Below are 23,151 nucleotides of genomic sequence, written 5' to 3' on the forward strand. Positions count from 1 at the left end.
TCGAATCAAAGTCTCAGAATATACTTTCACAAGCTTCTCACAGGTTTTGTGGAACTAGTTGAACTACTGTAGCCTGCTTGCTCTTTCAAGTACCTTGCTTGAACATGCATTATTAATTATATTTCTTCTTTTTTATTATTGTTTTTTTTACACATATTTTCAATGCTATACAGTTCAAAGCTTTATGATGACCACTGCAGAACTGGAAGACCCAATTGTGCAGTGAATGTACTTCTGGTAGCCACTTCTGTGGAGGTGTTGGGCTACTGATCAGAGTTCAAATCCCAGGACCAACAAGCGGCCACTGCAAGGCCCCTGGGCAAAGCTTCAATTACTCAGTTATATAAATGAGATAAATGTAAGTGGCTCTGTATATGGATGTCTGCCCGAATGCTGTAAATGTGGCATATACACTGCACTATTACACATAAATGAAATTTCATCTGCAGACACCTGTAGCCAGAGAAACTTATATTTGTCTTATGTACGGAACTCAGCAGCTGAGGGTTAAATTTTAAGATATTACAATCTCAATAGTGGCAAGAGCTGGGATTTGACCTCATACAAGGTTAACTTTTATACTGAATAAAGATTTATTGTGCAGTTTGTTTATGCTTATGATTTATTTGTGAGTTGTTGTGTATTTGTAGTGGGATGTAACTACAGGGATTCTCGTCTTCCTCCATCCTGAGGCGGCGCTGTGGCACATTCACTAATAACAAACGCGCTGCCTTTTCAAAATATTAGTCACAGAAGAAGTGCTTGTGTAACTAATAGAGCATCAGTGTCACGGATGTTAAACTAAGGCAAAGTTTGTGGTTTAATCTCTGTGACGTCTGCTGGGATTTTAAAGGTAAGCTGAAGCACCTTAAAAGCAAGTGAATGTAAAGTGAATGTTGTGATTGTGTCAGGACAGATTCATGTTGTCTGATTGACAACAACAACAACATGAACATGTAGAATCACAGATAAGGATCTTAACACAGCCTCCATGATCTTAGCTGAGATTAATATGTTCATCAGCCCTTGTGATTTGCCATGAATGCAGTTTTAAATCGAACCATTGTGTTTAGATTTTAAGTTAATCATCAGTTTCAAACACATGGTGAAGTTACTGTGAATGAAGCTGCTGCATAAAGTTCAATAAACTTCTCTGACTCTGAATAGTCATAGATGAGTGAGTATTTATTCATTACTCAAGTTTATTCCTGCCCTTTATAGATCCATGTATTATTGTGGAATGGATGCAAAGACTTTTCTCTGGGTGGAAAACCTGCTGAGGGTTAAAAACTGGAGTCTCCTTTTCCTAAATGTTACATAAACAAAGCTAATGAATATTATTCAGCTTCTGACCACAATTAAGAATTCAACAGTGATGTGATGTCAATGTAATTATTAATGCATGAAAAAAGTGCTGTGGATGTGCTGTTATAGAAAACTAATCAATGTTGAAGTGTTAATATCACACTACTTAGTGTTTTATTCCACTTATATTCTCATCTATTTGTGTTTGTTGGTAACTTGCAAAGTCTGAACTCAGAGTTTCAATCATGCTGAATAAGGCAGGCATTTTACTGGATTAAGTGTTACAAAAAGATTAGATCACAATCTGTGCTTGAAAGAGGTTTAATTTAAAATTTTAATTTAAGATTTGTAATACCTCTGAATGTTTAACTTTTTCTCTGAGCCCTGTGTTTCATCTGTAAAGACTATCAGTTGTTAAAAAGTATAAACCAACGTGGAGAACAGAGAGCTCTCTGTGGGGGAAAGCAACATTTTGAAACTGAGAAAAGAGGGAAAATCAGTCAAGCCGTTCCACAAGCAGTGGGCATAGACAACCACAACCGCTTTGTTTACGTGTATTTTGGCTGTGAAATGGCATTTTAAGATATTTATTCCTAACCAACATTCAGAACTAATGTTTGATCACATATACGTCATACACTCTAGATCAAGTGCATTGCAAAATTCTAATCACACTAATCAAATTAGAAGTTTGCTACATTAGAAGAAATGTCACCAAAAAGCCGCTGTCAGGATTCACACCCAGTACTTTAAGTGTACCATTTTTCGCATTTGTCTGGCATAATAACTTGTATTACATACTATTATTGTTATTAATCCACAAGGTTGATCATGGAGTCGCTGATCAGCTGGGAGTCAGAACGTGCAGAGTTAAAGGCAGAGTTATCCAAGCTGGAGGAAGAGCTGGCTGAGAGACGAGCAGAGACAGAGGAGCTTCGATCTCGATCAAATGTGCTGACTGAACGGGTCAGAAAAGAGATATTTATTCATTCATTCACTTGTTAAGTCACACACCCATTCAGCACTTAAACTGAAAGATTTGTGTGTGTGTGTGTGTGCGCGCGCGCGTGTGTGCGCGCGTGCGTGTGCGCGTGCGTGCGCGTGTGCGTGCGTGTGTGTGTGCGTGTGTGTGCGTGTGTGCGTGTGTGTGTGTGTGTGCGCGTGTGTGTGTGTGTGTGTGTGTGTTGTATCCAGTTGTCACAGACACTGGACTCTTCCATATCTCTTTGTTGGGAAAGTGAGCAGAGAGAATCGAGAAAGAAACTGAGAGAGGGAAAAGAGCGAGAATCAAGACAGGCTTTGCTCATCCAGAAACTGCAGCAAAAGGTCTGAGCACCTACACTTTCACAATAAGAAATTCTTATTTTTATCAGACAGGGTAGTAAATATTTCAAAGAAAAAATGTTCTTTTGTTTAACTCTGATATATTTAAGTTTGTGTGTGTGTGTGTGAGTTAGGTGAAGGAGTACAGGACTCGCTGTGAACAGCTGCAGCATCACTTGATGGCAGAGGAGAGAGAAATGAGAGTCAGAGAGGTAGACGCATCCAACGTGCACTTTCCAGTGTATTCGAAATAAAAGGATGTTTAAATCCTTACTCTCAGTGTACTTTTCTAGAGGATTTTGCAAGATGAGCGCAGCAATAATCTGGAGACGACTCTCATCAGGCTGGAGGAGGAACAGCAGAGGTCAGGAAATTAAATACTACATTGATGAATAATAATAAATAGATTTTGGCATGTTTTTAGTGAGCTCTAATTAAGTTAATTTCTTACTAAGTAATTTACCTTCTTCCTAAAATGTCTCCCTGTGCAGGAGTGTAACACTGGTTGAAGTCAATGCATTGTTGCGTAGTCAGCTCAGCCAATCAGTAGAAGCAAACCAAGCACAGCAGGATGACTTGAAGAAACTGACTGCTGATTGGTCCAAAGCAGTGGAGGAAGCCGGGCAAAAAGAAATGGATTGGAGCAAAGAGAAAGAAGTCAGTGTTAATTAAATCACTTTAATTGGGATTCTAGGTTACAATCAGTGGAAATATAGTTTGCAAGTTATTTCTGAATATAAAGGAATTTATTGCAACAGACAAGTAAGAGTAGTGGAAAAAGTCCAGAGTAATAGATAAGTACAAGTCAGGGTTTGGTTATGAAAAATCGCAAACTTTGCATATTAATTCAAAACCATTATTTTAAACAACACTCTATCCTGAAGAGGTCTTTCACCAGAAGCAGCCCAAACGGTCAAGGCTAATTCTTTACTAGCTATTTCTAATCGCAGTTATGTCCATTTAAGATCCACATGTATAAAAGTTAAAGCGGTGAATACTTATAAGTCTGTTCTGTAGTGAGATGCTACTGTCAGAATGCTGAGCGTCGGATGCATAATATGCACCAGCAGGTGTTAGCATCAGATCTCTACGTCCCTAGTTGTCTATATTTGTATTTAATTCATATAAAATATTCGTATAAAATTATATTATGCTAAAAAGTAAAAATCTAAATTTGCATTTCTTAATTGAGTATCAGTTAATAATTAACAATGTTTGTAAGCAGCTTTTAAAGGTGGGGTGTATGATGTTTGAAAGCCAATGTTGACATTTGAAATCACCGAAACAAACACGCCCCTAACCCAATTGGGTGTCACCCCTGTTTTAGCTCCACCCAACACATACATATGCAACCCAGGTAACTATTATGGTGGAACCTGCTGGGTCAGCTGGCTGAGGGGAAATTTTTATCAATAAATGAACTCAATAAGTAATACTGTGGTAATACAAATGTGTATTTGTAGTACTGTGTGTTGTACCGTGAAAGGTTTATCTCTGTGTCACGCAGAAGACGACGTTCAACACCTAGAACCTGAGGCATAGGTAACGGCAGGTATCCGCCATGTCAATGTTTCAATCGCTTTCTGCTAATGTCAGCCATGCACACTGAACACTCTCTCTGCTGCATATTGACAAGACACGCCCCTTTCTGTTTATTGGCTACACGTTTGTTTTGTTAGTCGGCCCGACTCAGTTTTCTGAAGCATTTCTAAAAAAAGGATTTTATTGAAATAGCCTAACCATTAATTCAAATGGTATATGAGGTAGCTATTCATATATAAAATGTAGGGAGTTTCATTTAGCTAAATCATTTATTTCACTTTAATTAAGTCACACTGGAATAATAAGCTGTGTGACTGAAGGATGTGTGTATTTGTATTGCAGGTTCTCTCCAGGTATTTAGAAGCAGAGCGCTCAAGATTAATGTCGCTCTGGAGCACAGTCGTAGGTCTCAGACGCCAGTGTCACGCGGTCAAAATTGCAACAGACAAGTAAGAGCAATTATTTTTACTCTGTATACTGTATATATGTGGAGTGTGTTTTAGTGAATGTCTAGGAGTGCATTCTGTCACAGTCATAAACACTGAAATGGAGGACACTAACAAACATTTAGCAAAATGATTATCACTATAAAAATGATTATTATGGAAACCCATTATGTTAGAATATGTAATGTTTGAGTAGTAATTACATCATAACGGTGTGTTTGCAACCTGGATGTTAGTTAATAAATCATAGAAATTATTATTCTTATTATAAAATCATTATAATCTTATAATTAGATTATAATTTGAATTATGTTGTAAATGTGCATTTGCTAATTTTTGATTTGACTGAACATCCACTGAATGTTGGAAACATGTTGGAAACAACAGTGAATTGGTGACTGTAGACTCCTTTTTGTAGAACGTTGCTGTAACACAACACATTGTTGTCTATGGACAGTTTATGTTAAATATCTCATTTTATTTTTAGCTTAATGTCTTAGTTAACTAAAAGTGCAGAAGTGCAAACTCATTTTAGCATCAATGTAAACATGCCCAAAAGATTCCATTTTCTTTCAGGGTTAATGGACAAAATGTCTCAGTGTATGTTTGACTTAGCCAACATTAGACAAGTCTATAGGTAATCTCAGTTTCTTGTTTGCTGCTTTATCATTTTGGTGTATCATATTCATTTAGCTGACTTTGAATAAATAAACAGATTTCTTACAATCTAAATGTTTATCAAAATGTCTAAGCAAATCTCTCATTTTCAAATGTTTTTGATTTTTTTTTTTTTTTTTTTTTTTTTGTATTCCAGAGACTTATGGGAATTGAGAGCAGAATTCACTCGCATGTCATCTACTTTTCTTTCTTTGAATGTCCTTCCTGCTCTTTCTATTCATTCTCCTCCTCCTCCTCCTCCTCCTCCTCCTCCTCCTCTCAACACTTCTGGACCGATGACTCTGGCTGAATTAGGTCATGATGTGAACACAGAGAAGCTCAAAAGCAGGTCATAATTCTAAATATATTATGTATAATTTATATACTTATGTCATTGTCATTTCCTGAATTGGTTGCTTTTACTAACATATGCAGGGTCTCTTGTGGCACATCAGAAGCTCTTCAGTTTTGTTGTTTGCTTGTTAATAAAACTACAACATTGAATAAACTCTTATTGAGTTGAATGCTGACCACAGTGCATTAGCACTTCAACTGTTTTTCACTGTTTCCAGGATTGACGAGTTGACCGTCATTATAAAGTCTCAGGAACTAGAGAGACAGAGGCAGGAGGAGGTAATGAAGAACAGCATAAAAAAAGAGGAAAAAGAGCGAGAGCTGCAACAGGAGAAATGCAGAGAAATGGAAAGGCAACTAGAATCAGTTACACAGGCTCTCAGAAAACTGGTGAGTAAACATCAGTGAGTTTAATTAATCTCATAGATTATAGTTAATTGTGCATTGGTTCTTTAATGTGCCTTATATATATATATATATATATATATATATATATATATATATAAAATCTTATTTTGACCTATCTCTGTATACAAAAGATTTGAAAAGATTTGAAAATTAAGATCTGTATTAAGATCTTATGTAAAAAATCAAATTATACATATATTGAACTTAAACAACAGTAAAGAACTGCAAATTTGCTGAACAAGAAAAAAGTGAAGAAACCAGTAGGAATGACTACAGTATTTTAGTAACTTAGTAGTTGATATGCTGGTTTGCAGAACAACCCACATACTGACAACTGCTCACTGATTAATATTAGAGAAGTACATACATACATACAGTAAAAAATTAATGTTTTCCACCTTATCAAAAATGTGCCATAAAATAGTGACAGATCAAAGCAAGCTTTTATTTTTGCTTGCTATAACTGAAGGTAAGTTGTCCTTGCGACTTAAATTGTATAGTGTGCAGCCTCGTGCAAACATTGCAAGAAAAAAGACAGACAGTACAATACACTACAGAACAGATACATAACATATCGCTGAGCTGTATACAGTCTGCGTGGACCATTGTGCAAAGCAAAGGATGTATGTAAACATATGTACACATATGGTAGCAGCAGTTAGTAGCAGCATTGTGTGTGATGTGCTAAAATAGCACAGTTTTAATAAAAATGATTTCTGTTGCTCACTAACTAAAATGCTTGGCATGCAATTAAAAATATAATGATATTGAAACACAACTTACTCATCTTATGAAATAAACACATTTTAAATGCATTAACATTTGTTAGAACCTGAGCATTAATCATTAGTAATTGAACATGACATTTTTGCCCATATACAGTACAGGTTTCTGGGTTCTCAAAGGTCAGATGGTCACAAAAAACTTTTTCCCGACTTTGATGTGGTCAGTGATGATCTCCATTCGGTCCTGTGGGTTATCTCTGAGATTGAGAGCGCCTTCCTGTGGGGACACAAAGAACTGCAGGTTAGTACTCAGAACTGACTCTTCGCTTGTATTATATACATAAATGCCACATTGTTTAATAGGTCAAATGAATGCACCAATGTTTAATAGGTCAAATTAATGCACCTTTAATCAAATTAAAGATGTATGATGTTTCTTTTCGTTATATGATTTTTCTACCCCAGAATTGGTAATTCAGCCCTTCAAGCAGTATGTTGCTGTTGTAATTGTAACTTAATGTTTAGTAAATGCAGAACACAAAATTTCCTTTTCACATACACTATGTATGCATTCACTTTTCATGAAGTTGGTATTTATTTCTTTAAAAAATGATTAGATAGATATAAGAGCAATGTAGTAATATAAGAGCAATGAAGGTATTGAGCTTGGAAGCCGACAATAGCATTTGAATATGAATTCAAATTTAAAATAAATGTAAAAAATCACATTTCGCATTCTGTATTTATTAATTTTCTGTATTATTATTATTCGCATTCTATATTATTAATTTATTAATCGCAGCTTGTATTTATTAATTTAACACTTGTATCTTTTTTAAATGAATCGTAAGATTTTATAACTTTAAATACAAATTCAAAATAAAAAGACAGAATTGCTGGCAGTCAGTAGTAGCATCAAACAGCCTAAACTGCATTATTATACGATGATCCCACTCTCTCTACACAGCTTTCACTGCTTTATTTGCTTTTCTTTCATAAACAGAAGTGCACAATGAAACGCAATTACTTTTAAAGGTGGATCTCATTTACTGATACAATTATAACGTAAAACGTAAAGAGGAATGCTGTGCTGAAGTTTTTGTTAAAGGTGGGGTGTATGATGTTTGAAAGCCAATGTTGACATTTGAAATCAAATAAACAAACACGCCCCTAACCCAAATGGGTGTCACCCCTGTTTTGATAGCTCCGCCCCACACATACATGCGTAACCCAGGCAACTATTATGGCGGAACCTGCTGGGGCAGCTGGCCGAGGGGATATTTTTACTAATAAATAAACTCAATGAGTAATATTATGGTAATACAAATGTGTTTTTGTAGTGCTGTGTGTTGTACCATGAAAGGTTTAGCTCCGTTTCACACGGAAGATGACGTTCAACACCTAGAAGCCGAGACAGAGGTAACAGCAGAGGCTAATGTCAGACATGCACCCTGAACACTCTCTCTGCTGCATATTGACAAGACACACCCCTTTCTGCACATTGGATGTTTGTTTTGTTAGTCGGCCCAACCCGGTTTTCTGAAGCATTTTTCAAACATCGTGCACCCCACCTTTAAGTTGATCAAACAATATAAGAAAAAAGAATGCAGTGACAATTTTGCCTGGCTTTTGTTTACTTTTTCTGGTGCTTTCCTGCTTTCTCCTCTTCAGAAAAGTGTATAATATAGCAGTATCCTCCTCTTCAGAAGTAGCAGTATTCTCTTCAGAAGTAGCAGTATTCTCCTCTTCAGAAAAGTGTATAATATAGCAGTATCTATAGTAAAAAGATCAGCAATGTAAATATTAGATGACCGATTTCCGATTTTTTTTTTAATCATGTAAAGTTGATCTGTTTTATCTGTTTGCTTCACATTACTGCAAAATCACTTGAAAACCATCTGGATGGTAGTTTTTTTTTTAAGATTTGTGTACCTTTTTTCCGCACTATAAGGCACACCTAAGAGCCTTAAATTTTATCAAAAATCGGCTGTGCGCCTAATAATCCGGTGCGCCTTATGTGTGCATCGAGTTCCAAAAATCTGTAAAAATGTTATTGTGCGACTTTGGTAAGCACTCCGCTTGATTGACTGTCCGACCATTTCCCACTGACACAGGGACATAATACATACACTACGTATGCTGGCAGCGATAATCCAATCAGAGAACATTACGTAATATGTACAGTACGTACGCTTACCTCCACCACGCCTCCAGTAGGTATACTACCGGTATGTTGAAAAACAACATTTGTTTCTTCCTAACCATTATGCGCTCCACACTACAGTCCAGTAGGTGGGGTTAAATGCACCTTAAGTTGGTTTGCCATCCGCCAATAAAAATCAGATGCTTACGAGGCACAATTCAAACTACAGGCTAACAGTTACGCGGTTGTAAATGGGTATAGAGCAGCTGCGAAAGAATTCAACATCAATGAATCTATGGTTCAGAAGTGGAGGAAGCAAGAAAATGAACTGCGCCAAGTTAAGAAAACACAGTAGATGAGGACTTTGATGGATTTGTGGGAGAAGATTGATTACAAAATAATGTGTGTGTATTGTTAAATAGTAGAATAAAGTTCAACTAAACTCACTGTTTTACTTCTGTTACCTTTTTTGTAGACCGTATGTTTTAGCATGCGCCTTATAATACGGTGCGCCTTATGTATGGGTTAAGTACAGAAATAGACCCCGTAATTAAGACTGCGCCTTATAATACGGTGTGTTTTATAGTGCGGAAAATACGGTAGGTCTTTTTGCTGCTTGGTTATATAATACTGTACACATAATATCTATGCCTTGCTTGTGTGTTTAATATATTTTTTGATTTGTTACTGTGGTGTATCTTTGTTTTTTTTTTTTTGTTTTTTCAGGAAGCTGAAGGAAAAAGTCGCAGGCTGAGGATGGAGACAGAATCACTGCAGCAGCAAGTGACAGAGCTTAAAAATGAGAAGGAAGATCTACAGAAACAAGACAGTTTGGAGGCGCTAGAGTTAAAGCAGACACAGAGTCTACTGAACAGGTGGGCAACATAAAATCATTTATTAAATATTACACTTTCTTAAACTTAAAATACTGTAATATTACTGTAATAATACTTTCTGTAGTGTGGCAACTATTTTAAAATCTTATTTGTTTGAGTTTTTGAGTCCTTGATAGTCCAAAGGTTAATGCTACACCTTATCCAAGTTTCTGTATATAAGTGTAGCTTCTAATCCACAGTTCCTCAGTAACTGGTGTGTACTTGCACCTCTCTTGAACCTCTGCATGTGTCTGTCTTTTTCTGCAGTGAGAAAGAAAGAGCATTGAGCTTAAAAAAACAGCTGGACGAATCTGAACGCAGAAGTGAAGAATTGAAGAAAGAAAATGTACGTTTGATACAGCAGAGAGAGAGGGAGGATGAGGAGAGGAATGGAATAGAAAGAGAGCGACAGAGACGGTAAATGCTCTCCTTTGACACATTTTGTCTCAGCAAGCCAGAATTGCTAGAATTTTAGTACAGGTTGATAATTTTGTTACATTTGCAAATATATATATTTTTTTAATCTAAATTCACTGGTCATTTTATAGGAACATGAACCATGACACTATCTCCACCTCGTTTCACAGATGATTTTGTATGTATGGGATCATTAGCAGTTCGTTTCTTTCTCCACACTTTGCATTTCTATCACTTTGGTAGAGGTTTGTCTTGGTTCCAGAACATTCGGGGCTCATCTCTGTACTTCATTGAGAATTCCCAAATCACTGCTATTAGGTGGTGTTATATCTTGTGCTGTATTTCTGTCCTTAATGGTGATCTTCTGTGAATGTTGGATTGTCATACCTTTACCCCTGCCTTGTGGAGGTTGTTGATGTTACTGACAGTTGGATTTCTTCACAGTCGTCACAAAATTCTGTCATTAACTGCTGTTGATTTCTTTGGCCAAACTGTTTGGTATCTGGTTGCTTCAGTATACCAGTGGTTTCTTTTTCAAATTAGTTTTATTAGCTCTGCACAATGATTGTGCTGTGGCTCTTTTCTCAGCCCAGAATGGTTTGCTTCTCTCCCATTGACAGCTCCATGTTCTTCATGGCTGTATAGCAGATCATGCAGAAGGATAAACAGAGAGAGAGAGAGACCGAGATAGATAGACATGTGTCTGTATAGAAATGTGTATACAGATGAATAGATGTTTTAAGTTTCCAGTGATACTGTTTGTGTTACAGAATGGAGACAGAGCTTGTGGAAAATGCCCACTTGTGTGAGCAACAGAGCCGCACTCGTATAGAGCTACATACCCTGAAGGTGGCTCTGGAGCAAGAGAGAGAAGGAAAGGCAACCGCAGAGAAAGAGTTAGCAGACACCAGGAACTCTTTAGCCAAGGTAAAGTTTGAGCAACACACACCAACACTTTTAAAAAAAAAAAAAAAAAAAAAAAAAACCAACATTTTTTAAAAATCTTTCACAGTTGCATTTTTAACAAAGCGTGTATAAGAATCATGCCACACTGAAATGTCACTTCTAAACCCCAGCCCTAGCTGTACTCATATTCTTGATTATAATCAAAATAAATAAGAATATTTATGAGGCTTGTGTTTTAAAGACAGACTTTATGTATCAGGTCAGGGCTGTGGTTCATTGCAATCTTAGTTCAGAGGTGCTTATTAAGTGCCTAAGATGTTTGGTAGCACTCTGTAAGCATGTGCAACTCGGAGACTCTCGGTTCAGAAATGTTGATATTAGAGGCGCTCAGTTCACTCATGCTCGTTGACTTTTGCCACATTTCTGCCTCATTTTGGCCCTGAGATTGCTACACCAATTTGATATGGGCAATTTTTAAATCTCTAACATGTCTGATATTTTCTCCCTGTATTATTTAATGAATCTTTAATGAATTTATTTAATGTGATATTCATAAAAAAAAATTCTGATGAGTATTGTAATTGAGTCAATGCCTTTTCCTTAAACATACACATATACTCAGTTTAAGCATGCTATCCCTGTCTCTTAGGCACGTGAGTCTCTGTTGTCTCTCTCCTCTACACACACTTTGCTGCAAAGGGAAAATGCAGATACCTGTGATTCTTTGGAGAAAATGGCCACCTTGAACGAGTCGTTGACACGGGATAAAAGAGAGCTCAGCGCTCGAAATCTTCAGGTGTTTATTCCTTTGATTTTAGAAGAAAATCAATGCTTTTGTATACTGTAGACAATGTGTATTTACAGTCACAATGTAAAAACCATGTATTTATTATTATTACTATTATTTTTATAATATTTTATATACACAGTACTGTGCAAAATTTAGCCATGTGTGAAACAATGCTAAGGATTTTTTTAAAAAATAGAAATGTTAATAGTATATTTTTATCAAGTAAAATAAAGTAAAGTAAGTGAACAGAAGAGAAATCCAAATTACACCAAATATTGATTTGATATAGATTTTTCCTCCGTTCGTTCACTTGGCATTTTGTAAATTGATAAAAAAGTAAATAATTAAAATATACATTTAGCATTCTTACTTAATAATAGTTCTTCACACCTGCTTATAACTTTTGCACAGTACTGTGTGTGTATATATACTATAAACTTACCATTGTTTTATAAAAAAAGATTGTGTTTGTGTCCTTGTGTGTGTTCGAGGTAATGGTAGGCATAGCATTATTTGTCATCATTATTATTACTTACAAACCTTTTAATTAAGCGTGTGTGTGTTTGTGGTTTGTGCCCCCCAGCTGGAGGAGGAGGTGACTGAATGTCAGCTGCAGCTACAGCATTTAAGATCCGATGTAGCATCTCTGAAGAAGGAGCTGAATGCTGTTTCAGAGGAAAACACAGAGTTAAGGTTAGACATTGTGACTGTAGGTCTATAAGTCTATACAAATAAGCATTAAAAAGAGCAATTTCTAAATAAAATGAATGAATTTATTCTGGTAGAACAGTTTATCTGTATAATACCATATTAGAATATTTCTCCTTAGTTTCCTCACAAGCTCTAAATGTTACTTAAACTGTATCTTACATTTACTCACACTGCAAGATTTATTGTGGGTAGTTTTACACCTACTTTAGAATTTTGGAACCAAACATAATACTTCTTGAATCTCATTCATCACTTTCACTTGAGAGGTTCTTGGCAAGAGCAGCCACATAAAAAATGGTCTTTTTTATGTCATTTGTGATGATCCATCTTTTCACGTCAACTCTGAAGATCAATTTTTCATGATCACAGACTTGTTCTTATTGTATAACATTTCAAAATGATTTCCAGGAATGGAATTAAAATATTCATGGCTTCTATTGGACTTCACCACTATCTTGCTCTTGACTTTCACAGCTTTGATGTAGTTTCCCCAAACATCTTATTTCCAATAGCACTAAATTAGGTTGTAAAATCCAGAGTAAAGATATGCAAATGTGGAGCCTATCTGTATTTATTAGCATTTATTAGCTACTTAATTGGTTAGGTACAGATTACATTTTACTTGATTAGTTGATTATCTTAATTGGTTCGTTCATTTACTTCCTGATTTACTTCCTAATAGATTAATTTCCATCACTTCCTCATAATATATAACAAGACATTAAAAATTGCAAAGAATGCTTGTGTTGGTGTATGTTTTAGGGCTTTGCGAAATGCAGATTTGGACTCTCTTCACTTGATCAGAGTGAGGGAAAGAGAAATGGAGGGAGAACTGCAGATTCTGAGAGAGGAAAGCGGGAGACAATCTAATGCTCTCAGTGATGAGAAAATGAAAAATGAGCAGGTGAGATGGAAAAAGAGGTGTGTGTGTGTGTGTGTGTGTGTGTGTGTGTGAGGAGACAGAGAGAAAGACAAAGACAAAATTTTCTATCGTTTAACACAATAAAAAACCTTTTAGATGATTAGATCTAGTAGTGTAAGCACTTTGTGTAATAATAATAATAAGAAGAATAAAATCAACTATAGTGTAGATGGAATGACAGTGGCATGGTAAGTAATTCAGCTTCAAGATTTTTATTCTTTATTGTTTATTTTTTTTTAATCTGATTTTAAATGAGATTCTAAATGACCACAGACACAGGTGCTAAAAGCTCAGCTTCAGTTAAATTATTAATAATTAATAATAGTATTTTAAGGCATTTTAATGGTAGCTTTGGTTGCCAGATTGCATAACTTCTGTGCATACACACATAATGTCTGTGTGTGCCTGTGTCAGTTGTCTGAAAAGCACAGAATTGTATGCATGGAGTTGCGTGATGTGACAGTGAAGTTGGATAAAGAGCTGGACCAAGAGACGAGAGCACAAAGAGAGAGAAATGAGCTGCAGAGAGAAAAAGAGAGACTGGAGGAACAAGTGCACAAGATCGGGCAAGAGAAGGAGGAAATAAAACAGGACAGAGAGGATCTCAGGTAAAACTGTGTTTCTGTGTTTAATACATATTAAAACTAAGGTGGCCTTATTTAACACACTATTTCTACAATACAATATACACAGTGTATAGCAAATGCATTTATTACTGAATTAAAGTAATAATATTAATTTTAGTATTATATTTTGAAAAAGACTATTAGTTAGGCAGACTGGTTGCTTTAGTTGTTTTATTAGGGTTTAATTTTAAAATACTGTAAACCTTGCTTTCTTATATTTCTTCTATTTTCACAGAGATTAATACAGGCCTGTTGTCATCTATTTATTAATTAATTTATTTATTTATTTATTTATTTACTTATTTTGCTCAACAAGTGTGCTTTGTCCTATGCTCAATAGTCCACTGTATGAAGTACATTTTAATAATATGACTTAGCAGCCTCGATCCAGGATCTAAACTAAAGTGGACAAAAGCACAAAGTATTAAAAAAAAGTATAAAAAATGCTCAATAATTAGTCAAAGTTTATTCAAAATAAAAAAAATATTAATATTAGCCAAATCAAAATTCTGAATAGATTTTATAAAATTAAATTTTCCATTTTTGTATTATTGTGTAATTTAACAGTAGTATTTTGTATTACTTCAATCAATAAAGTATCTATTGTTCTATCTGTCTTTCTGTCTATTTATCGTTCTATCTATCTATCATTCTATCGTTAGTCACAGAATATGGATAGACAAAAAAAGATGACAGACTAGATAGATAGTAAAAGAGAATCAACATTTCTTTATAAATAAAGCAATAACTGATCACTGCTCATAATATATAATAATATGTGTGATGCTTTGTAGGAATTTGAGTGGTAGCCTCCAACAGCAGCTGTGTGTGGCAAAGGAGCAGATTTCTGCACTTGAGGTTCAGCATACACAACTGCAGATGCAGGTTTACACACTTCAGCAGGCCAAAGATGTTTTACATGGTGAGAATTGCTGTTTACTCCAATTTTTAATGAAATGAAAGTGTTACATTTAAAAGTTGAATATCCATGTTATTCCACTAAACAGTACACCAAAGGAATAGTATGTACGAATTCTCAGAATTAATAAAACATTAGCCGAGAAATTCATGGACAAACAACTGCCTTTGCTGGGATTTGGCAGAAAGAAAACAGGACACTGTGCTTTCCCATAAGGCAGCAGGACTGGCACGCAAGAGCTGTTAGGTGGTTGTTAAACACCAGGTACATTGTTAATATAATATAGGTATAAACAAAAAACAAAAACAAATAAAAATGTCCACATGGTTGATAAAGTATGTCTGGAATATATTTATAGTACTCGCATCTGTATCAACTGTAACAGGTATTGTCACATTACATGATTTCTTACGTGGTATCGCTATTATTTGAGATGCCTCTGATGACAAACGGGAGTGTAAATAAATAAGAGTTGATGATAATGATGATGATTAATTTTATTTACTTTTTTTAGGAGAGATAAAGTGTCTTCAGTCTGAGTTGGAGAGACACTCACTCCTGAGGGAGGAAGAGAGAAGAGGAGCAATTGAAGAAAAGATGCAGCACGAAAAAGAGATCAGAGACTGGCAGCTGGACATCAGGAGGTTGACTGCTGAAGCCCAAGCATCATTGAACAACAACAGAATACATGAGGAAGACAGAGAAAAGTGGCAAAGAGAAAGAGAGGCTCTGAACTCTGAGCTGGGATTAAAGGATGGGGAGATGGGGGCTCTAAAAAATAGGATGAATGGATTAGTGAAAGAAAATGAAAAGCTTTCGGTCCTTATTGGTGAAAAAGATGGAGATATGGAGAAACTCTTCTCAGAAATCAGGAGTCTGGAGCTGCAGATGCAAGAAGCCAAAGCTGAGATGGAACAATGGAGGGAGAGAGTAACAGATATTGAACAAGAGAAGGAGGGACTTTTGGAAAGAGTGAAACAAGACTGTGAAAATCTGAAAATAAGAGAAATAGAGAATGCTGAGATGGCTGACATTTTAAAGATGAAGGATGTTGAGATAGAAAAGAACAGTAAACATATAGAAGACTTGGTAGAGAACTTAAGATTACAGGACATCTCATTGGAAAAACTAAAAACAGAGCTTAAAGAAAAAGATATTGGAATGTCTGCTATAATAAACAATCAGAAAATAAAGGAAACAGAAAGGGAGGCAGAGGAGAGGCAAAAAGAACTGACGCTGAAAGGAGAGCTAAAAAAGAAAGAAAATGAATTGGAAAGACTCAAAGGCAATGTGGAAGAACTGAATATGGAGATACAACACATGTCTCATCTTCTGCAGGAAAAGGATTCTTACCTTGAAAAGATTAAGAAAAAAGTGGAAGATCTGGAACAAACAGACAGAGAAACACAGGATGAGATGGAGTGGTGGAAGAAAAGGGCTGGTGATGTGGCGAGAGAAAAAGAAGTGCTAATAGAAAGAGTGGAAAAACATGTTTCTGTTGAACAAGAGAGGGATGAATTGGAAGACCGACTCATAGAAAGAGACAAAGAGATAAAAATATTGAAGACAAATGAACAAGATACAGTGAGTGACATAGAGAAAATGAAGGAGGAGCAGAGAGAACAAGAGGAAGAGCTGAAGCGGAGTGATCGAGAGCTAGAAGAACTTAGAAGTACAGTAGTAAATTTGATAAAAGAGAAAAACGAGCAGGAAAAATGGAAAATGCAGCTGGAGCAATTGAAAAAAGAAAAGACGAGTCTTGAGGAAAAGAGAAATCAACTGGAGGAAAGCGAGAAAAATATGAGGGAAGAGATTAGTGTGCTTAAAGTAAAGATTTGTGAGCTGGATAGAGAAAAGAGAGAAGTCGAAAGGAAAGTGCTAGAGCAAAGAGATCAAGCCCAAATCCAGATTGTTCTTCTGAAAGACAGAGAGGGAGCTGTAGACAGACTGAGAGAGACTCTAGAACAAAAAGAAAAGCAGGAAAATGAGGAACTGGTGACATTAAAAGAAAAATTGAAGGAAACAGAATTGGCCCAAGAAAAACAAAGAAATACCCAGAAGGAATATGATCAAAAACTCCAGGTGGTTAGAGATACATTAGAGCAAGTGGAAAGAAAAGTGAAAGAACTGGAAACTAAAAACAAAAATTTGACCCAAGAGGCAGACGTGGCAAGAAAGAATCTTGTAGAACAGTTGAGAGAATTGGAGATGAAGTCAAGGCTTCTGCAAGAATCTGAAGAAAATATAAAGGAGTTAAAGTTAACAGTGGGGAGTGGGGAAAATGAAAAGGAACATCTGAAGAGGACTCTTAAGGACCTCACTGAACTGAGAGAAAGAAAAAAAGAGGAAGAACAGTTGAGATTGAAGCTTGAGCAACAAATTCTAGATCTGGGAGAAGACTTAAAGAGGAAAAATGGAGCCATTGATGCTTTGAAGGAGAAAACAGATTTAATTATAAAGCAAAAAGAAGATGAGCTAAAAGAAGCAAAAAAAATTAAAGATGCAGTTTTAACAGAGATGACAAAGCTAAGAGAAGAATTATCTGTGCTTTCTGGGAGGAAAGAGAAGGCAGAAACAATGCTGAAGGAACTGAATATAGAGAATAAAAAGTTAAAAGATGGACTAACAGATGGATTGAGAGAGATGGTCACACTGAAGGAGCTCCTAGAGGAGAGCCATTCTGAAGGAAAACACCTCAGGAAGATTTTGGAGGAGAAAAAGAAGGAGATGATAAAGGTTAGAAATGAGGAAGTGAGAGCAGCACGAGAAGAAACAGAAGATCTAAAACTCAGAGTTCAGATACTACAGAAGGAGAATCAAGAACTTCAGGCCCAGTTGTGGATCAGGGAAGAAAATGACATTAAGATGAACTGGGAAGTTAAAGAAATAAAGAAAATGGAGCTTGAAACGCACGAGACGCTGAAGATGACACTGGGGGAAGATGTAAAAGATAAAAATGGTCAACTAAAAAAACATGAGATGATGAAAGATGAGAAAAATAATAGACAAAATCAGTTGAAGGACAATAGTTTTGAACACATTAGTGAGAAATTAAAAGAGGAGGAGCAAGAAACCCCAGTGTTGAGAAGTAAAGCTAAAAAGAAAAATACAAGCTTTGTACTTGTCAAAGATGAACTGGAACAGAATAGGGAAACTGGGGCAAATGAAGAGATAAAACATAGAGAAAAAGAATGCGATAAAACAATTGTATTTGCTACTGACATTCATCCTAAAGGGGAATCGGAGCTGAAAATAACTCCAGAGGTTAAAGAAAATGCAAGGCATCTGTTAGGGGAACTTGGTGATGCACAAATGAAGACAAATCTGGAGAAAAACATACCTGAAGAGAAGATACACTGCCAGTTTCAAGAAAGTTTTACAATCGTAAATGCACAAACAAAACGAGTCTCAGAGAAATCACAGAGTTGGACTGAAACAACACAGAATACACAATTACAAGAAGAGGTTTATGATTTAAAGAAGGAAGCAGATGAGCTCAGGAAAGACCGAGATCGTATAAGAACAGCACTGGAAAAAAATGAAGCAATGCTAATTCGTTATCAAGAAAAAGCACATCAGCTGGAGAAAAAGGTGCAGGTGAGAACTTAAAATTTATCGATACGTGATGTCAAAGAAGAGACAGTGTTTGCTAGTTGAACTTCCCTTTCCAAGTTAATTCCCCCATTTCTTTTTGAATACATTTTGAAGTGTGGCTGTGGAGCTTTACCCATTATTTAGCCATAAGAGCATTAGTGATGTCAGGCGAGAAGTCTGTGGTTTGCTCCTGTTCTTTGGGGTTAAGGCTCTGGAATTATCTTCCTCTCTAATCTTAGCAAACCATGTTTTCATGAAGCTTGCTTTGTGCACAGGGGTATTGTCATGCTGGATCATTTTTGTAGGGAAGCTAAGAAGGCATACAAAAACATGTTAGACAATTATTTGCTTTCAATTTTTTTTCAGCAGTTTGGGGATTTCTGGTGTGATGGTAAGATATACATCCTAATGTATAGAATTTACTTGCCAACATTTTTACCCAGGTTACTTTGGAGCAGTACCCAAATGTAGAACGTCTTGTAGTGCTAGAGAAGCACAGAGGGTACGTGGAGGCCTTGATCCATTAAGGTCAAAAGATTATTAATGGCAGTCCATCTGGCCTTTTTAATGTTTAGGGTAGCATAATGTTGAGCATTTCTCTGCATCGCATGAAATTTCCTTAAGTGGACCCATTGATACTAATAGTAACTCATTCACCAGCACCAAAATGTAGTAACCCAGATCTAGGATGTGTTTGACAAAGTGCATGTGGATCTCATCACCCATTCAAGTAGTGCTTTCTGATGCTGATCATTTACCCTGCATCTTTGCTGTTGAGCCCCCAACGTTGCTCACTGTCTTACGTCTGCAATATTAATGTCTGCATGTTTCTGACTCAAATGTGTAGCTTTCTATAGACACTGTGTGATATTTTATATGTTTATTTTGTAAGATAATGAGCAGCTCTGAAGAGGAATCACAGGAGCGTGTGCGTACCATGCAAAGAGCTGTGGCTGAGCTGGAACTGAAGCTAATGAAATTACAACAAAGAAATGAACGTCTGGAACATCGCATTGAGAAATTGAGATTAGACAAAACGAACCTACGAGACACTTTAAAGCAGGTCAGGTCCACTAACAAGACCTCAATACATCTTTTCAAAACTGCAAAACATTTGTATGAATTTAAATTCTGTCTGAAATCCAGTTTGCTTGATTTTTTCCTTTATAGATATGGTAATGTCATGTTACATATGATAACTTTTGTATACTCCTGTCACAAGTGGTTGTCTATCACAAGCTGCCTCTGGATCTAATATAGTGACATGTTTTCAGAAGGACATGCCAGACCTATTTTAGTAATGGACAAAATCTGAATTCTTTAGGTCCAGAACAGAATCTGATCTCTAGGTCCATTTGATTAATTCATAGTCACTTTTTTCTGATTTTTTTTTCTGGCTTGCATATTTTCAGGAGAAAGATCCAGATTCTGTATCAAATTTCACTATTGCATCAAATAATTCTGTAAATTGTTTTTTCTTTTACAACAGGTTGAGCTGGAAAGGGAGAAATTGAGATGTCAGATGTCACAGTCAAATGCAGAAATGCAGGTGTGGATAAAAGAGTAGGAATTTCAGGAATGTCAATATCCAGGTTCTAATTCTATAAAGGAAGCAAATGTTTAATGCTAAAATAGTTTACAATGTTAGAATTGCCTTAGTTTACTCACAAGTTTCTTTACATGTACATTGGGTAACATTTGGCTTCTAGCACTTTCATGGTGAAAAATATTTAACCCAAATATCAGTACACAAGTACACAAAGCCATGCCTTGCTGAATCTATAGCAAGTTTATGCACTTTAACATAGGAGCTAAACGAGTAGTCTCCTGGGAACCATCATCATCTAGCATCTCAAGTAGTGCTGCACATAAACTCTTTATTTAAAAAAGTGCACAAGTGGTTGTACTAACCTGTGGCAGCTAAAGTAGTTCAACCTACCAAAGATATTGATGGTGCACTTCTACACCTCCAGTTACTGAGTCCATACGGAGCTCTATTACCACTTGGTAAGCTGCTGAAACTACAAGGGGCAAAAACAGGCTGAAGTGTCATTCACACTGCTGAGAAGGTGATTAGTTGCCTCAATGAATCCCGATATAGCAAAAACTATTGGCTTTCGTAACCATCCACATACCACAGATAGTTTGGTCCCATGGAGTTATAATGTTGAACAAATCTACGATGTTTCCTCAGCACTGTCCCTTATGGATTAAGTCCTTGCAGCAACCACATAGCATTCCTTACATCGTTTAATTTTGGATAGTTTTGTCTTCTAAACATACCTGTACTCCTCAGGTGTGTTTTTAGAGATCCTAAACTAATCTTTATGCCATGATATGCTATCAGATATGCTATATAAGTTATACACAAATTCCTACAGCCTGTATAGTTTGAGTGAGAGATGCATCATCCAATCAGCAGTAAGGCTTCTAATCGCAAACTATACCTACCGTTTCTGGTTTGTCTGAAATGTCGTTGTGTTTTTTAATTTGTTATTTTGTTTCTGGATTTGTTGTTTTGTTTCCAGATGTATTATGTTGTTTTGCACTTCTCGGCCACTGTATTATTCTCATATTTTTCATAGTTTATATTTATGTTCCCTTGCTTCATCTTACTATAAACCAATGCACCAATGCAATGCAAATCCTTGTAAAGGATCTCTGTAAAATCCACAGTACTTGGAAACAAATATGACTCGATACGATTCTAAAATATAAAGGCTTTAATCACGGTTTTCTACATAGAAAGGTAGACTTGTTACGCTTACAAGACTATGATGTCTTAAAAGGAAACTAGGGTGGTAACTTAGACGATACGCAAGAACTACCTATTTATGCTGTAGTACTTTTTCATCAAGACTTCTTTTTGTTCACACAAGTAACTTGGGTCTACCTTATATAATCTAGCACATCAATGACTGGTTTATTTAAACTGAATATAGATAATATGTGAATGTGATGTGATATGGGACAAAAAATGATTTAAAGCTCTGTTGAAGCAAGAAATAACAATCAGGAAATATCACATCTACTACACACTTGCTACACTTCAGACATTCATTCTATAAATGATACTTGTCAATATGTCAATATGACTGCTAAACATATGTTTTAATATCCGAGAAAAAAAAATGTGTTTCTGTATTCTTTAAGGATCTCAGCAATTCTTCTGGAGCTGATGAGTTGAAGTGTCTGAGAGCTCGGGCAAGTGAACTGACTGCAGAGGTTAGAGGAAATAATACCTTATTTATATCTGAGACTAATTAATTTGTAGCTTTGTGCTAAAATGCATTCTAGGTTACCATACTTGTTTTTATTTAATTATTTTTTGTGAGTTATTACATTTAGAACACTAAAGTGTTTGTCTGCTTACATTGTCTGCAAATGCACAGGTTCACCAGTTACGTCTGCTGCTGGCTTCAGATCATCAGGAACGGGCAGACTTTATTGACCAGTCCTTAAGGAATAGTAATTCGTTGCAGACCCTGAGGCAGGACCTGAATGACTCTCTTACACTGGTGTCTAAGCAGCTTGCCCCTACCGTTTTGGAGTGTGAAACACAAAGACTGGACAGGAGCATAAGAGGAGAGCAGCTCAGGATTTTGCTCAGTCACAGCTAATAATAATGAGATTTCCTAATTTGCACATTTAATAAAGTCCTTTTCAGATAGCTACAGTGCCTTACATAAACCTTAAAGTTTTCCACATTTTTGAGTGTTACTACCTGGAACTGAAATCAGCTTAATGATGTGAATAAAAAAAAAAAAACTACTAATATTTTTGAAGCAAATCAATATAGTTTGCTAAAATTATTAATATTATACATAAAATATTATGCTTTTATTATTATTATTATTATTATTATTATTATTATTATTATTATTATTATTATATTTAATGGCATAAATGTTCACTTCTTTTGCTGTGAAACCACTACATTATGTTTATTGGAACCATTTGTCATTAGAAGTCGGATTTGACCTGTGTGCAAATGAAATGTCACAAGTGCATAGTGTGCAACTTGGTACAAACAGTGCATGACAAAAGACAGTGCATACAGACAATATGATACACTACAAGACAGCTACATAAAAGAGTGCCAACCAGTGTTTTTGTAAACATGTACACTTGTGCATATGTACATATTTACAGCAGTCAGTGGCATCATTGAATTGTAATGCGCAAACAAGCATTAAATTGAATGTGCAAAAACAGCATATGAGCAGTGTTTATATGAGTGGTACTGTAAACATGAATGGGTTTGTGTGTGTGTGTGTTTGTCAGTTCAGTTCTGGGTGTTAAGGCTTGAGGAAAGAAGCTGTTACACAGTCTGGATGTGAGAGCCCAAATGCTTCAGTACCTTTTTCCAGATGTCAATAGGATAAAGAGTGTATGTGAGGGATGCATGGGGTCATTCACAATGCTGTTGGCTTTGTTTGACTTTTATATGGAGTTTAATTTCTGTGATGACCATGCATGTTCAACCTA

The 23,151-nt window shown here is 36.0% G+C and overlaps 1 protein-coding gene across 1 annotated transcript; it reads left to right on the forward strand.

Moving 5' to 3' along the window:
- The first annotated feature begins 759 nt into the window (after nt 1–759).
- si:dkey-230p4.1 (centrosome-associated protein CEP250) lies at nt 760–22,814 on the forward strand. Its single transcript, XM_060875911.1, has 23 exons — nt 760–853; nt 2,130–2,271; nt 2,500–2,631; nt 2,763–2,840; nt 2,922–2,992; nt 3,120–3,285; nt 4,513–4,619; nt 5,431–5,622; nt 5,846–6,017; nt 6,918–7,061; nt 9,630–9,778; nt 10,046–10,195; nt 10,966–11,122; nt 11,751–11,897; nt 12,475–12,584; nt 13,365–13,506; nt 13,939–14,132; nt 14,945–15,072; nt 15,584–18,666; nt 19,556–19,726; nt 20,153–20,212; nt 21,817–21,888; nt 22,056–22,814. Exons 2-23 carry the CDS (start codon nt 2,137–2,139, stop codon nt 22,281–22,283), a joined length of 5,988 nt encoding a protein of 1,995 aa, XP_060731894.1. The 5' UTR covers nt 760–853; nt 2,130–2,136; the 3' UTR covers nt 22,284–22,814.
- Nucleotides 22,815–23,151: the final 337 nt, after the last annotated feature.

The sequence above is a fragment of the Tachysurus vachellii genome, chromosome 8, assembly GCF_030014155.1.
Source record: "Tachysurus vachellii isolate PV-2020 chromosome 8, HZAU_Pvac_v1, whole genome shotgun sequence".
NCBI lineage: Eukaryota > Metazoa > Chordata > Actinopteri > Siluriformes > Bagridae > Tachysurus > Tachysurus vachellii.